A 14918-nucleotide genomic window follows, 5' to 3' on the forward strand; every position below is an offset into this window, starting at 1 on the left:
AATGCAGTGTAGATAGGACTGATTTGAACTAAACTTAAAACCTCAATTTCTTCTGCTATAAATTCAAGGCTTGTAGGTCATTAAAAAAGAAGTTCTCTCTTTTCTTAATCGGTTAATTTAAATCAAATGGTTCAAAAGGCTCTAATCAGTATAGGACTTAACATATGAGGTCATCAGTCCCCTAGACTTAGAACTACTTAAACCTAACTAACCTAAGGATATCACACACAGCCGTGCCCGAGGCAGGGTTAATTTGAGCTGCTATTTAACGTCGCTAGCATTGACGGTAGTGGGGCTAGGCAAGTTAATGAATGTTCAAAGAAAAGAGTACTGAAGCCAGTAAAGAAAGACTTTGGACTATCTTTCTGCTTCCTCTGAATAACTGGCTTACGCTATGTCTAAGGCCGTCATCGATAACACGATTTGCGAGCATGTTCTTTATTCGGGTACACGGTTTCTGTGTGAGGTAAATTTGAGTTTAACAAGGAGTGCATCGAGCCGTACCATATTTATGCAGGATAAAGGTAAAGAAAGAGGTACTAGGGGCTACAGATTCTTCAGGGATCCGGACTCAGACTAAGATATCAGTGACAGCGCCCCTACAACACTTAGCCTTGTTTCGGAAACGAAGGATCTGTACCTTGAAGGTTTCCACATTTACGGCTCGTGAAAGTAGGTCATCTTAAATTCTATGTTGTGAAGATGATTCACAGAACAATACTCGCAACGCAGAGCTCTTCGCAGTTCTCTACCTGCCACGCTTTAGCGATGGCGTGGCTGCATATATAGTAGGGGTGAGGTCGTTGGGCGAATCGTGTTGACAGAAAAGGGGTCGTAGACAACGCATTATGATTCCTGGTACTACGTATAGCTCATGTGTTGCTATGACATTGCATGTGCTATGTGATCTTCCGGCACATGTACACAATTCCATTCTTTCGAGAAACTGTCATCCTTTATTATAAATATACAGTTCGTAGGCGCCATTTTCATCTTGATAACTGCGCGTAGCAAGAGCTACAGTGTCAATCTTCCAGGAAGTTTCGTATCAGCGCACACTCCGCCCCATAGCTAAAATTCATTCTGGAAATTCCCCGAATGTTCAATAATTCGACATTTTCAGTCAGTCTGCGTCAAGGTATATGAAGTTTGGTTGTTTCTCTCCAGTGCGGGCATTATCGTTGATTCTTACACATTTCTTCCACCATCGCCTTTCTCTGCAGAGTGCTGCCTGAAAGCTGGCTCTCTAATATCCATGTCTTACCTCTTAAAATTCACTGGAAGCCTCTGTCGTTCCGGAAAAGACACAAGCTCCTAATACTAGCCCAGCCTGCTACTGAGTTCACTCAGTCACAATCGATAGTCTATCATATATCATAGGGGAAAACCACCTCATGAGTTTCGAACTGCGACCGAAACATAAACCTCCTAAGGCCAACACGCTGGTCTTGGTCCTTATAAATTCGTTTCTACAAGGCTCGAAAACGAAACATTACAGCACGTCCAGTAAACACAATGAATATCGACAACAACGAAGTCATATAATTAACATATTAAAATTTCTATCCAGACGCGCCATTGTATTTTTATTTTTTCTTGTGCATGTGCTATATTGCTGTCGTAGTGACACTGAATCAGCCATATTGTGAGTCCTAATTTAGTGATATTCTTGAAACAAAAAATCTCTCTTCATGTCCTGATCATATCCTAAAAAAAATCTGTAGGTGTTTCAGCTTGTTAGTAGGTAAAACGATACCGAATGTTAACTATACTACAAAACAGTCGTCACTATATAACTTCGTATGCTTTCGATCTGTTGAACCGCTTGTAAAATATGGTCTGAGTTACTTAAGATACATTTCTTATAATTTTTAATGGTCTGTCAATTGATTAATTTCATTATAGTCGTGGATGTTCCCAAAAGATGTTCAATCCTCATGAATTTGTATTTGTTCTCGGTGTAGCAAAATAATCGTGATCAAGAGGTGGGACTCTTTTTAAGTACACGAATACGTTCAGAGTAAAACAAGATGCAGTACTATTTGGACGTTCACGACATAGTTGTCGCTACGTTTACATTCGAGACAATTTTCGGAAGACGAAAACTGAGTTTCTAAAACCGTTTTTCGCTGCCTAGTGTACATGTTAAGGCCTGAGGCGATTTTGAAAGACCGGTTGTATATCGGTTTTCCGGTCATCGGTTGTTTTACACAAATGGCGTCTGGAGATCGGGTGTTCCGGTTTCTGATTTAATCACCACAGTGGTTGTTTCTCTTCAGTTAAATAGTAGGTGTAGGCAATTTCGTCTGCAATCCAATATTTCTACGTCTCCTTCACTGCACATAAAGGCACTCCGTCCAGGTTAGCCGAACTTTTTTTTTTTTTAAAAAAAAACAAGATGTAACCTGATAACACAAACATGTTTCAAAAACGGTTGTGCTTTTACATGGGAACGAAAATCGGTCGTGGAGTGGAAATTAGGCCGCTAGAACAGCATTTACGGTATGGACATTGGAATGTTTATACGCGGTATTCGGAAATTCCCCTTACGAACTTCTAGGACTTGTTGAGAGGATTGAGTACATAATATTTTGAACAGGAAGCCATGTCCGGAAATGTACTATTCCCGTTCTTTGACGGTTTCAGTTCAGATGTTTTAACTTATTCACTTCTGCTAGAGGCATTGAATAAGTACAATTATTAGGTAACAGTTCGAAAGGAAACATAACGAAAGGTCTGTTTATCACATAAGCACAATTTTTGTATTTACACGTAAACATTTCGTGTTTACATTATTGGAAACAAAAAGAACCCAGCATACTGTACGTACAGAACAGTACTGATGAATTAAACAGCTGCTCGATATGGCGATCACCAGCATTTTTACAGACATTGTAACTACGAAACATTTACTGGTACACACACTCTCCATCCCACTGGTGTCTGTTCAGTTTCTAGCACAGCAGCCAGAACTCGTGCCAACACATCTTCCTCTGCCTCCACAGGAATCTCGTAAATTAAACTTTGCATATGACCCCACAAGAAGTGCTCTATAAAAGACGTAGTACATGTCATCCTGTCTACCGTATTGCATACAAGGAGAAGCAACTCTTGAGACATTTATCTTTCCCTCAGCAGGCGTGGGCGCGTTACATGTCTGAATTGAGGACATGTGTTCCTATTCAAAATATTTACATTACCATCCACAAATCCTACAAGTTTGTAACGGGAATTTCCGAACACCCTGTATGACCAATCACAAGTGGTACTATGAAATGGATGTACGAAATCCGGTTTTGGAGCAGGCCGGTGTGGCCGAGCTGTTCTAGGCGCTTCAGTATGGAACCGCGCGACCGCTACGGTCGCAGGTTCGAATCCTGCTTCGGGCATGGATGTGTGTGATGTCCTTAGGTTAGTTAGGTTTAAGTAGTTCTAAGTTCTAGGTGACTGATGACCTCAGATGTTAAGTCCCATAGTGCTGAGAGCCATTCGAATTTTGAATCCGGTTTTGGAAGTCCCCTGTAAACATAACGAATATGTGGCTTACCAGCCCGGTTAGTGTCAAAGTGGTCACATGACTGGTTGAGCGTAACCTGAAAGCGTGTTAGGACGCGTTGGTGCACTCACAATCACTAATATTAGATTGGCGGCGATGGCTACCGGAAAAGCACGAAGGCGTCCGCCGGTCCGTCCAGCACTTGTGCATGTGCAGGGGTGACACGGTTTTGACGCATTCGCGTGGGTAATGCTGTTTGCAAATATGCAGCAAGATACCTTGTTATCGTTTTTTACGAATCGGTGTGACAGTGAAGTGGAACTGTGCAGAGAAACAAACGGCGCCTTCGGTAGGCAGGCAGGCAGCCAGCTGGGCACTGGCATGGCGCCAGCGGCGGCGGCGGCGCCGTTGCGTGTCCTTGGCCTTGCGGCGACCAGCTGAGCGCCGTGGCCTGCAGCTGCCGGCAGTGTCACCGTTCGCCGAATGGGCCCGCCTCTCCGCGACTCTGATAGCGGCGCGGCCGCGGAATTACCGCGCCGAGCCCGGTACCGCACAGCCGACGAGTCACCCGCTTCCCGAAACTCTGGCCACGTAGTGTTAGATCCCCCTCAACCCGTGCTCCAGTACACGCCTGGCGTCATTTCGTGAGCACCAGTTGCGTCTATGCATATTTTTCGCAACAGATATACTGAAGAAGGGAAGCCGATGAATCAGAAACAAAGTTTGAGTATACCACTTGTACCTCACCAGCAAAATCTTCTCACCGAATTGTGTATCAGTAGCGATGCATAAACCTCATAAAATACACCGTCGGTGAAAATTGGAGCTACAAAAAAGGCCGAAAGGATCTGAATATGGAGAATGTGCGGGACGTTACAAATGGCGTTAACTTAGGCCCAACAGCGTCTTCTCTTGTGTAAACGGAAAAGACAGTGCTGCGCTAAAGGCAGCTAAAGAAAAACATGAAAACAAGACCCTGAGTATAACATGTCGAATCAAAACACCAAACTAAATTTGCAGTTGTTATTTTATTTGACCAACCATTTTCAGCGCTACATTTCGCCGTCTTCAGTCCCTCTGACCGACGGGTAGGAGGAATCCCACCTCTGGTGCAATCAAAATAGGGGCAAGTGATTATCGAAGGGATCACAGTGTCAAAAATCTACGGATACCAGTCACTAAATGCTGGCACCTATTTTGACTCGACCAGAAATGGGATTCTTCTTGACATCTGTCAGGAGGCGTGAATATGACGTAATATAGCGCTCAATCTGGTAGCTCAGATAAAATAACAGCTGGAAATGAAAACGGCAGAAGATATTTTGATTCGATATTTTATATTGAAGGGCCAAGGTCCCACAACCATCTGTAAAAAAAGGTGGAGTTAAAGAGAGCCAGAATAAGTAGATTCATCACGAAAACGATAGTATTGTTTCTCTCTGGTAAGGGATATTACATACAGTGACATTTCAGATCATATAGACCAAATTGCTGCATGTACACCTATACTCAGCAGACGACCCGACGGTGTGTAGTGTCCCCCATACCTATTCCTCTCAGGAATTGTACATGGAGAGCACGATTGTCTATAAACCTAAGTGTGCACTCTAATTTCTCTAATTTTCCCGTTGTGATCATTTCGCGTGAGATGTATGGGAGAAAGTAATATGTAACATAAGCCTTCGAAATTTCATCAATAACGCTCTGCAATGCGCAATGCCTCTCTATTAGAGGTTCCACTAGAGCTACTTTCGTATCTGCGTAATGCTCTCGCACCGACCAACGATCCCGTTACGGAACACGTCGCTCTTCGTCGAAACTTCTCTATCTCTTTGGTTAATACAACTCGGCAAGGTTCGTAGACTGAGGGATAATCCTCATGAATTGGTCGGACAGCTGTTTTCAATCAGTCGATGATAAAAAAATTCGTTGCTGCGCGTAGCAGACAGGGGGCCATGGAGTCAGCAAGGATGATTGGCAACTTGTCTTCGTGGCCGCTCATGTTCGCCCAGCTTCGGTAAACTCAACTCTGAAGGACTGTATTTTTCGACATGTCTGTGCCGTTGGTTCGATAGCGTCTACCAATGGCTTGGCTGATGACACGCATGCCGTCCACTACGAGTCAAGTGACGTATTAATTCCTCTGACATCCATTACAAGTAGAATTAATTAATAATACAAGCGTGTACCGTCAATTTTTCCCGCGCACAATTCGTGGCTGAAGCAGGAAGTTGAGGGAAAGGGGCTAAATTGATGCACCATGCAACAGAAACTGCACTGCGGCTTGCAAAACACATATGTAAATATATTTTGTAATAGTTCCCAATTGCCGAGCTATCAGATCCAGTACCGGAACTGCCGTGTTCGTACCTTTGAAAAAGAGTTGCAGTAATTAAATTGTTTGTATACAGTTAAGCGTGCGCGCGTTTACAATGACACTCTGTGCGACAGTCTGCCTGCTTAGCTGGAGGCCAACGTGCCTACCTCCCATGCACTGGGCCTGGGTTCGATCCCCGGCCAGGTTGATGATTTTCCCCGCTCAGGAACTGGGTGTTGTCTTTTCCTCATCGTAATTTCATCCTCATCATCGGCCACAAGTCGTCAAACGTGACGCCGACTGAAATAAGACTTGCACTTGACGGCCGAACCCGACTGGTACATCCCGGCTAACAATGCCATACGCTCATTTCATTTTTTTTTTTTTCTGTGCGACAGTGCGATTTTGCCATTCGAGGAAAATTTTTAAATTAATGATCTCCATCGTAAGGAAGTGGATTGACTACTTCTGTGACTGTTAGCTGAATGTTGTACTTTTTGATTGCAGCCGACTGCCGGTCTAGACAGAGTACAGCGAGACGCGCACAGTTCGTATGTTAGGATGTCAGTTACACTGCTCAGAAAAATTTTGCAGGACTCAATACTCCCTACTTGTGAATGTTCCCTTGTGTCATAAAATAGCACAGAATCAATGGTAAACGGTCTTCATTAGCCCTAGTGGTCGGCCACTGATTTTATTCTTTTTCTGCTCAGGTCGACAAATAGATGGTGTCGTCAGAGTAAGGCGCTCAGTAAAGACCTCATCCTCTATAAAGAGCATCGCTAAACAGTTAACACAGTTAAGGGAGGCTGCTATAACTTGGTGTCAAACAAAGACGAACCCCACTCTTAAAGTGGAACGTTTGGTGTTATATTAGTTTTACCATACAGCTAAAGCAGTCTCCTTAGGATTTGTGACAACGTGACATAATGGACCAGGGTACCCTTTCTCATTAAAATACATAGTTATTGATTTTGAAGTTCATTCACAGATACAGAATTAAAATAATATAAAATAGAGCTAGAAGACAAATAGAAAAAAATCATTTTGGATAGAAAAGTAAACACATTTCCTTGAAATCGATCATCTCACAAGCTTCTTGAATATTTCTCGTGTGTTTCCCGTTGAAACTATGTTCTGCACTTCAAGGTTTTTATTTTTATTAAGAAATATACTGCACTACAATCCATTTTATTGTAGTTTAAACAGCGGTATTTATCAATAAAAAATTAACTCAGTTGATGCATCAGCATTTTAAGACAGTGCTTGAATTTTGCTTTGGTGAAAAAAATACAAACAGTTAAGAAAGACTTTACCCAGAATATTTACTTTCGCCTCAGTGTCGGTTCTAGCATGCCCTTGTAGTGAAAAGACCGCGTGTGGAAACTTAAGAACCATTTTAGTAAGGTACTGGACAATAGTGACTGGGTATTGTCAAACAGTGCAAACGACCGCTGTACTACCTTGGGACGCAGGGCAAGGCCATTGTAACGGCCACTAAAGCGTAACTTCATATTTCAATTCTAGTTCAGTTTCCGTCGGCATCTGTTCCGTCATTGGTTTTCGCTTTCTTGGTCTAAGTGACAGCCCCACCCAAGACTCAGTCCGAGACTGTTGTTCATGAGATATCTTAACAAGAAGTAGCTGCGCTGTAGAGCATTCTGGTCACAATTTTAACTGTATCGAGAGTTTCAAAGTAGTTTACTATATAAGTGCTTTCAGTTACTGGGTATTCACAAGTCAGATACTATCATAGTCTGAACTCGACTTGTATTTGCTAGTTAGCATGCGAAAAATGGTGTACACTGAACGAGTGCGAGGAGAGACCTAGGTGGATAATCCACTGTACACTTCATGGCGTTTTTATTTTATTTTATTTATTTATTGCCGAATAGTGTACTGTTTTTTTCTGTATGAAGAAGACCGCTAACAGCGACAACTCGTTTTTAAAAATTCTTTTTTGCATGTCCATTATCGGTCAGCTACATCCTCCTTGAGGGTGGTACTTTCACATTTATTACATAAAAATATCATCACCTTTCATGGTATAAGACTGACTTAATTCGATGAAAAAGCTAATAATTCTATTATAAATCGATTTTAGTTACTGGAAGAAACAGAAAGTGACTAGCGATTTTTTAAAAAAATTCTCGTTTTGTTAGTACAAATTCTTATAAAAAAACAGTTGTCACTGGAACACATTCAAGTTTCAGTATTAAATCACATGGTTCGTAAACCCATCAGATTTGTAATTTATTTAAGTTATTGTGTATCATAAACAACTGGTCCAGCGCGTAAATATTTGACATAAAGTGCAGCATCGAGACACACTTGCAGAGAACATTGAGTAAGTAATGAATACAAAAATAGCCTCCGTTCGTGTGCAGCTGCAGAAACCGTCTAAGGCAATAAAAGAAAGATTTTTGAAGGCATTTGTGGCTAAATTGGGTCCCTCTCACCAATCCTTCGTCAGGAGGTTAACCGAGATTCATCGGGCATAGAGTATCATCAAAATATCTGTAACGAATCAGCTCGGGAAGTATAAGCAAACATCGCTTTCAGTGGCAATGATTCGTGTCTTGTCGTGGGCCGATGTGCATTTTGACCACCGTGGCCACATCTTCAGGAACAATTTGCTTAAAAAGAGATGAATTCATGGGAAAGTGCGTTCCTGTCACGGGAAGTGCGTGTTTCAAAAAATGGAAAATTTGAATCGAAGAACACAAAATAAAACTGACCTTTCCAGACATTTTCACGCCACAGTTATCGGTTCTGGAACACCGCTCACCACAAATTCACATAGCTCAAGAGCATGGGAAAGATCGGTAATGTAAAAAAGCAAATTGCTCCTAAAGACGGATCCAGTGGGTAAAAAACATGCGTAATGTAACACAGCAAAAGACTAATATCTGGCACCAAAGTCTGTGCTCGGTACTCGTGTCTTCGAATCAGTCACCTGTAACAACGAATTATTGAAAACATTAAACGATCGATTCGACACAGCACACGTGTAAATTTGCATTGAGCCGTAGCCTGCCATACGTGCCGCAAAACAATCCGTTGCCTACTCGCGAGGAACGTGGATGCTGTAACACAGATGCGCGCGGCCGCCTGCTCGCCGCGTCGTAGTGCGTAGTGTGTGTGGGGGGAATGCAGAACCGCCGATTCGCGAGCGCCCGCTCGCCAGCGCGTTTGCCGCGAGAATGACGCCAGCGGGGTCCCGACCGCGCCGGCTGCCCCCTCCCTGTGTCGCGGGGCCCCCTCCACCGCCCGCGACCCGCGTGTCGGCGGAGTGGTGGGGGGCACCGTCGGAACCGGGCCGTGCTCAGTGACAGCGCGGGAGGGCGCCGTGCGGCGGCTCGCGCCGTGTGCGCATCCGCTAGCAGCGCCGATGCCAGCGCTGGAGCCGCGCAACACCCTCGCGGCCGACCCCCGCCGCGCACGCTTTTCTTGTGAATGACCGAGACCCCACCCTCGCAGCACACTCACCTGGACAGCCTATTGGCTAATCGGACGTGTTCACCTTAACCGCTCGGAAAGGCCCAGCCTTTTGTCGTACTGCAACACCGCTGCCGAGGAGGGTGGGAGGGGAGGGAGGATAGCCGAGGGTGGGGGGGAGGAGGGGCGTTCGCGAGGTGGGATAGTCCGTACACCCTTCTTGCGGTGACTACTATGCGGCGGACTTTATTTAAGTGCCGACGCCGGCCGGCCCTTGGCAGTTCCGCTCACCCGTAGCTCGGTGGTGAATTGGTGATGACGTGTGTGGTTCCAGCTAGCGAGAGGTACTAGGCGCGTATATATACACCAGTTGGTATAGCTCAGTGTCAGTCGAGCGCGCAGCAGGGGCCGTAGCAGTCGTCCTCCGACCGACACCGTTGTCCGCCTCTTGTGTTATTGCACCTCCGTGTGGAGAGATGGAAGTGACGCCTTGCAACCTGGAGGACATGTTCGCCGTCCGCGAGTCGCAGTACACGTGCACGGTGGCCAGCCGGCGCGCGCCTTCCAGAGGCGCTATCGCTGTACCGCGCCCGGCGCGCCACCCCTCGCAGCCTTCCTTCCTTTGCCGTCCGGCGCCGCCCTCCACGCCGTCGACGTCTTCGTCGTCATTGTCGCCTTCTTCTTCTTCACCGTCATCCTCGTCGTCCAGCACGGCCAGCTTAGCGATACGTAGTAAGTCCACTTTGACGTTCGGTAACCGACTCCTCTGGTCGTTCAGCGCCGTTCGTGCGTACCTACGATACGATTGTCAGTGATTTTAAACATACTTTTTGATAGTGGTTTTTTTCTTTTGAACAGAACTAATATTTTGAAAATATAACGATTAGGTGACTCGCGTTATATTATTCTGAATCTTTGCTGCGAGATAAGGCCTGAAACTTATCTTTAATTTTGGGCGACTATGTACAAACGTACAGTAATTTTTTTGTTAATCTTCCAGTGTTTATTGCATTTTGTATGTTTTAGCGATTTTTTCATATTTTGTGCGGGCTGCTCATTTTTTGCTTTTTTCATTACTTTCGATATTTGGTAATTTTTAATTTCCTGTTATTATGTATTAATTTAGTCTGATAGTTAACTACCGCCCCCGAACCATAAGTATGTTCTGTACGTCGTAACCATACTCGCCTGTTCGAGAAATGGTGTTAAAACCCGTGTTCGATTGTCTGCTTTAGATTTTCCTTAGATTATCTAAATCGCTTAAAGCGAAGGCATTCATTGTTAACATTCATTGTTAATTGGAAAACTCCACGCCCGGTTTCCTACGTCATTCTTGTCCACCGTGGATGCGACTCCAGTTAAGTTGTCGACGGCAAAACTTACTTACATACTTGGGGTGGAATGCCGTATCTCAAGCTTCACTGAGCAGACGTCATCCGAAAACCTCTAGTTGTCTATTGTTTCAGCAGCCATGTTCAGACCACGATTCAGAAACTACAGCATACCGGACAGCTTCAGTTGCAACCTGTGACTTAACGTATGAAGACGTTTTAGCCGATTAAAACCTGGTAATGTTCGATACTGACAGAATATCTATTCAGTGTAAAGAAAGTAACTAGCTCTGAAAGTAGATAAAGGCAAAGTTGTATACTGCATGAGACGTCAAACATTTGATTACCGGTAAGCTATTTGTGTATCATTACTACAGTCAGACAAATCATACGAATATTTAGTGGCAAAATGGGTAGAAATCCCAAATTGAGGGACCACATAGGTATACTGATGCGAGACTGCAGATTGTGTGCGAAATAGATAGCTGACGAAAAGCTTGGATGCTCCATATTAGCACACTATTGAAATATGTGGAATTCATATTGGGGCATTATCTCGTGAAAATAAACTTTTAGAAATCCTGAATCGTGCGTCCGGAGGGGAAACTAGAAAATAAATTCAGTTCAGGGTAATAAAAGGTCTCTCGAACGAACAAGCAGAATTTCTTCTTATGCTGTCTGTAAATGTAACAGGTAGATTCCCTATTGTATAAGGAAATGCTCACTTCACCCAGTTCACGGTGGTTGTCAAAATATACTCGTGGGTGTTAAGATAGAACTTCGGCGCAAGAGTGATGGACGGTGTTCGGCTCTCCACGTAAGCCGTGTAATGAGACGCAGTGCTTGTTCGCGCTGCGTGTGTCGATAACGCATCAGGCGGCGCCCCGCGGTATCGCACGCACAACCACCTGTTGCTGTTTTCCCGTGTCCTTTTGCCAGGCTGCGCGGTCGAAAAGTTTCGTGCGGCCGCTGAATCATAGCGTCGACGGGTAGTTACGATCCGCGGTGAGGAATGCAGTTGACACGCGGCACAAAAATGTGCCCGGTGGCGTTGCTCTGGGTTGCGAAACCTGCCGTAGGTCATTGCGAGTGTGTGGGCCCCGCGCGGTGACGTCAGCGCCGGCACTACCTGCACGACAATGCCCGTCCCGTTACTCTGGCAGTCTCTGGTACCGGCAGATGCACTTAATTACCAGCCAAAAGTCGGGACTGTCCATTGGTTACTACATTTCTGCAAAGCTGCCGTACGCTGCGTCGTTGAAGGGGTTACATAATGTACGTGTTCCGTCTCCTACGAGAATTTGTTGAAGATTTCCGTGATACACCCGCGCTGAGTAAGCAAATGTGTGTAGTTATGTTTTGAATTTTCTCTATCTCTTCAATTAATCCACATTCGCAAATGTCCCAGACTTAACATTTGGTCCAATTGGAGTTCTGTAAGCTATATTCTGCGTGGGCGAATTACACTTCCTTAAGATCCTACCGATGAGTTTTAGTCTTCCCATCGCTTGTCACGAGGCTGCATTTTGTGGCCATTCCAACTTAAATCACTCCCGTGAGATGCTTTTGGATGTGATTCCAGCAAGTGTTCCGCGATATTTTTCGTCTGCCTGTCGTTTACGAGTTTTGCACCAAGCGCATTTGGATACCACCCTCAATTTTATAGTCGTTTTTCTAACGACATTAGCCTAGGCTACGCACCGGCGTAATTTGCGAGCACTTTCAAGAGTTAAAAATGTGAATTACCTTTCCGTTTATTGCTGTCGTGAAAAGTAAAATATCTACCACTTCCTTGAAATTATTGAACGTACCTTTCGTCTCCGCCGATGTCTTTCAGTGATATACCTAATCACGGTATCTCACAGGTCTCACCTGTAGCAACGAGTTCAGCGCTCCACATGTGTCCCGAAACAGCGCTCCAAAACTGTTCGAAATAGATTAGCCAAATCTGTGCGTCCGCGGAAGCTTTGTTGGTCCCTGCTGCTTATACTACCTGCGTCGTAGCTCCGGCGATTACTGCAGGAAGTTCTACGAAACGAATATCCCAGGATCTTTCCCGGCTTTGCTGGGTGTTTTAAATTTCTAAGTACAAGAAATCCATTCTGCCTAAGTAGATAGTACGTTGCCGTCGGACGAGAATGTCCCTTTTTAATTGCGTCTACATGAGTGTTTGCGAAAGGCGGCGCTTCCATTGTGGGGCACATTTGCGCGCCTGGTACCGCACGGAGCGCCTTCGCGGAAGACGCTCGTCCTTACCTGTTCTCTGTGTTTCGGCTACGGGGAAAAACCAGTCACTTATCCTTCATGTGCTCCTTTTGCTGGCTGGTATTCGAAGGCAGTTAACGAATGTTACTTCCGCAAGACGGCGCTATCTGGCCACTTGCTGTTTTGCTGCCGCCTCTGTATGCCCCCTTTTATTTCTGGGTCGTACACACGTAATGACGACCAATTCCGCCGCAAAGGTTCAAAGAACAAATGATTTTCTGCAGTCGTCTTTTGCGCTAAGCTGAGAGCTGCAACGACATCGTTCTTGCTCCTTAGCGTGGTAATTGTAAAATTATGGGCATATTTTGCGCTCGCGCACTGTAACTTTTCTCGAGACCAAACAACACCTGTCATTATTCTGTAAGCACCTTTCGGATGAAACTTTTTGTTTTCTTTGTGTATGAGTTTCAGGCAGCTACAGTTAACGGAGGAGCTCAGTCAGGTTGGTGCCGTGCTTTTGCTTTTCTTTTCCTTCCCTTTTTGCTTTCTTTCGTTACAATTCCTCAGCATCACTTAATTCTTACATAATACCGAAACATACATGCAGTTCGTTGTTCTTAAGGGCTACATGTCAAGAACGACAGTGATGACCAGTACATCTCAAAGGAATGTGATACAGTCTCTAGTGTCCACAACATACGTAGCCCACCTCACTGACGTGTTCATAGTAGTATACAGACAGATCTCATCGCTTAAAAATGGTTAGAAAAACCACAAAGATTTGCAGATACGTTGCATTTGTGTCAAGGATACACTGACACTTTCGTGTGAATAAATGTATTGTAATACCGTGCACGTACGTAGATGAAGAGGCCGTGCATCTTTTTTCGACACTATCAGCCATCAGTCAAAACCTTCAGATATTTTATTGAAGTTTGAAGGGTGATTTAAAGTTCAGCAACTTCGTAAATCTAGCCATAGGCGTCAGATGTGCAATTCTCCCATGGAAGAGACCACTTACTCTTAGCGACCCATTCTTGTTGAATTCCAAGTCGGTTTATGGCAAGTTTTTGATAAGGCTCAAAGGAGAACCGCTCTGGTTTGTTCAGTCATCATCACAGCATCCTAGAAGCTGTCATCAAAGTCCGGCGAAGGACGCCATGAGAAAGACATTATGCATCGCGAAGCTTTGTTCTTTAAATCTGATAGAGCCTCTCCCAGCACGAATCTGTTAACTACGTAGTACTCCCAATATATTTCCCTCGTAATGGCGAATGATAGAATTAGATGAATTCGATCATTTACAGAGGGGTACCTACAATCATCCTGCACGCAAACGATCCGGAGGGTAAGAGAGCGTGATCGGAGGTTGTTGTACGGTATGTATTACACACAGGTGGAGTTTACCTCGGCAGATGCGTGGCTTAGGGCCTGCCTGCTGCTTAGCACTTGCCGGCCTCGCGTCCTGCTGCAGGTCTGGATTCTGTGCTGTAGTTTTTGGTACAGCCGCGACTCGGCGGGACGCTGCGTCGGAACCCGGCGCGCCGGCGTGATGGATGCAGCCACTTAGCAGCAATTAGAGGACGTTACAGATCACTCGCCTCGCCTAGGCTTGCTAGGGCTTCTTCCCGTACACTTCCTCCGCATGCCGATTCTCGGAACTGGCCGCGCGCCGTCTTTTTCGTGTCGGCATCTGCTCTTGATACACGAGTGCATGAAATCCGGGACCTCACATCTCGAGCGACTGCCCCGCGATCCGTGGTAGGCAGCAATGTTAACGGCGGCGGTGCAGTCATTCACGTCCGTGCCGCCGGCTCTTCCAGTGACTACCGTTTGTGCAGTGCCGAGAACGAAACGTCTCGTCGAAATAAACTTGATACCACGGAGTAGTACACGGCAGTACAGAAATTATTAAAACGACAGAACGGTTCAAACTTTCCCCAGACTTTTCGGTATTTAGCATAGTTAATTTTCACTGTTTTGTCGCTTTCATAGCCGGCTTTTCAGTTCAGACTAGTTCAGCTTCTTTAATGGATAGGCGATAAAAGAAGCACACACATCAGTGTCGTAGTAATGTACCATGTACGAGCTGAAATGCCAATCTATGGAAAACCCATTTTCCGAGACCCAT

The 14918-nt window shown here is 45.0% G+C and overlaps 1 protein-coding gene across 4 annotated transcripts in view; it reads left to right on the forward strand.

Moving 5' to 3' along the window:
- The window catches only part of LOC126266957 (uncharacterized), a 1160365-nt gene that overhangs the window by 1094356 nt on the left and 51091 nt on the right, over positions 1 to 14918 (forward strand). The window contains exon 1 of one of the 4 annotated variants that reach the window (XM_049971675.1): positions 9125 to 9983. The exons of 2 other annotated variants lie outside the window; for them this stretch is intronic. In XM_049971675.1, coding sequence (XP_049827632.1) covers positions 9728 to 9983 — 256 coding nt within the window. In that variant the 5' untranslated portion in view covers positions 9125 to 9727. Of the gene's footprint in view, positions 1 to 9124; positions 9984 to 14918 lie in introns of those variants that run through there. One more of the 4 variants, XM_049971674.1, reaches the window with a different exon arrangement.

The sequence above is a fragment of the Schistocerca gregaria genome, chromosome 4, assembly GCF_023897955.1.
Source record: "Schistocerca gregaria isolate iqSchGreg1 chromosome 4, iqSchGreg1.2, whole genome shotgun sequence".
Taxonomy (NCBI): Eukaryota; Metazoa; Arthropoda; class Insecta; order Orthoptera; family Acrididae; genus Schistocerca; species Schistocerca gregaria.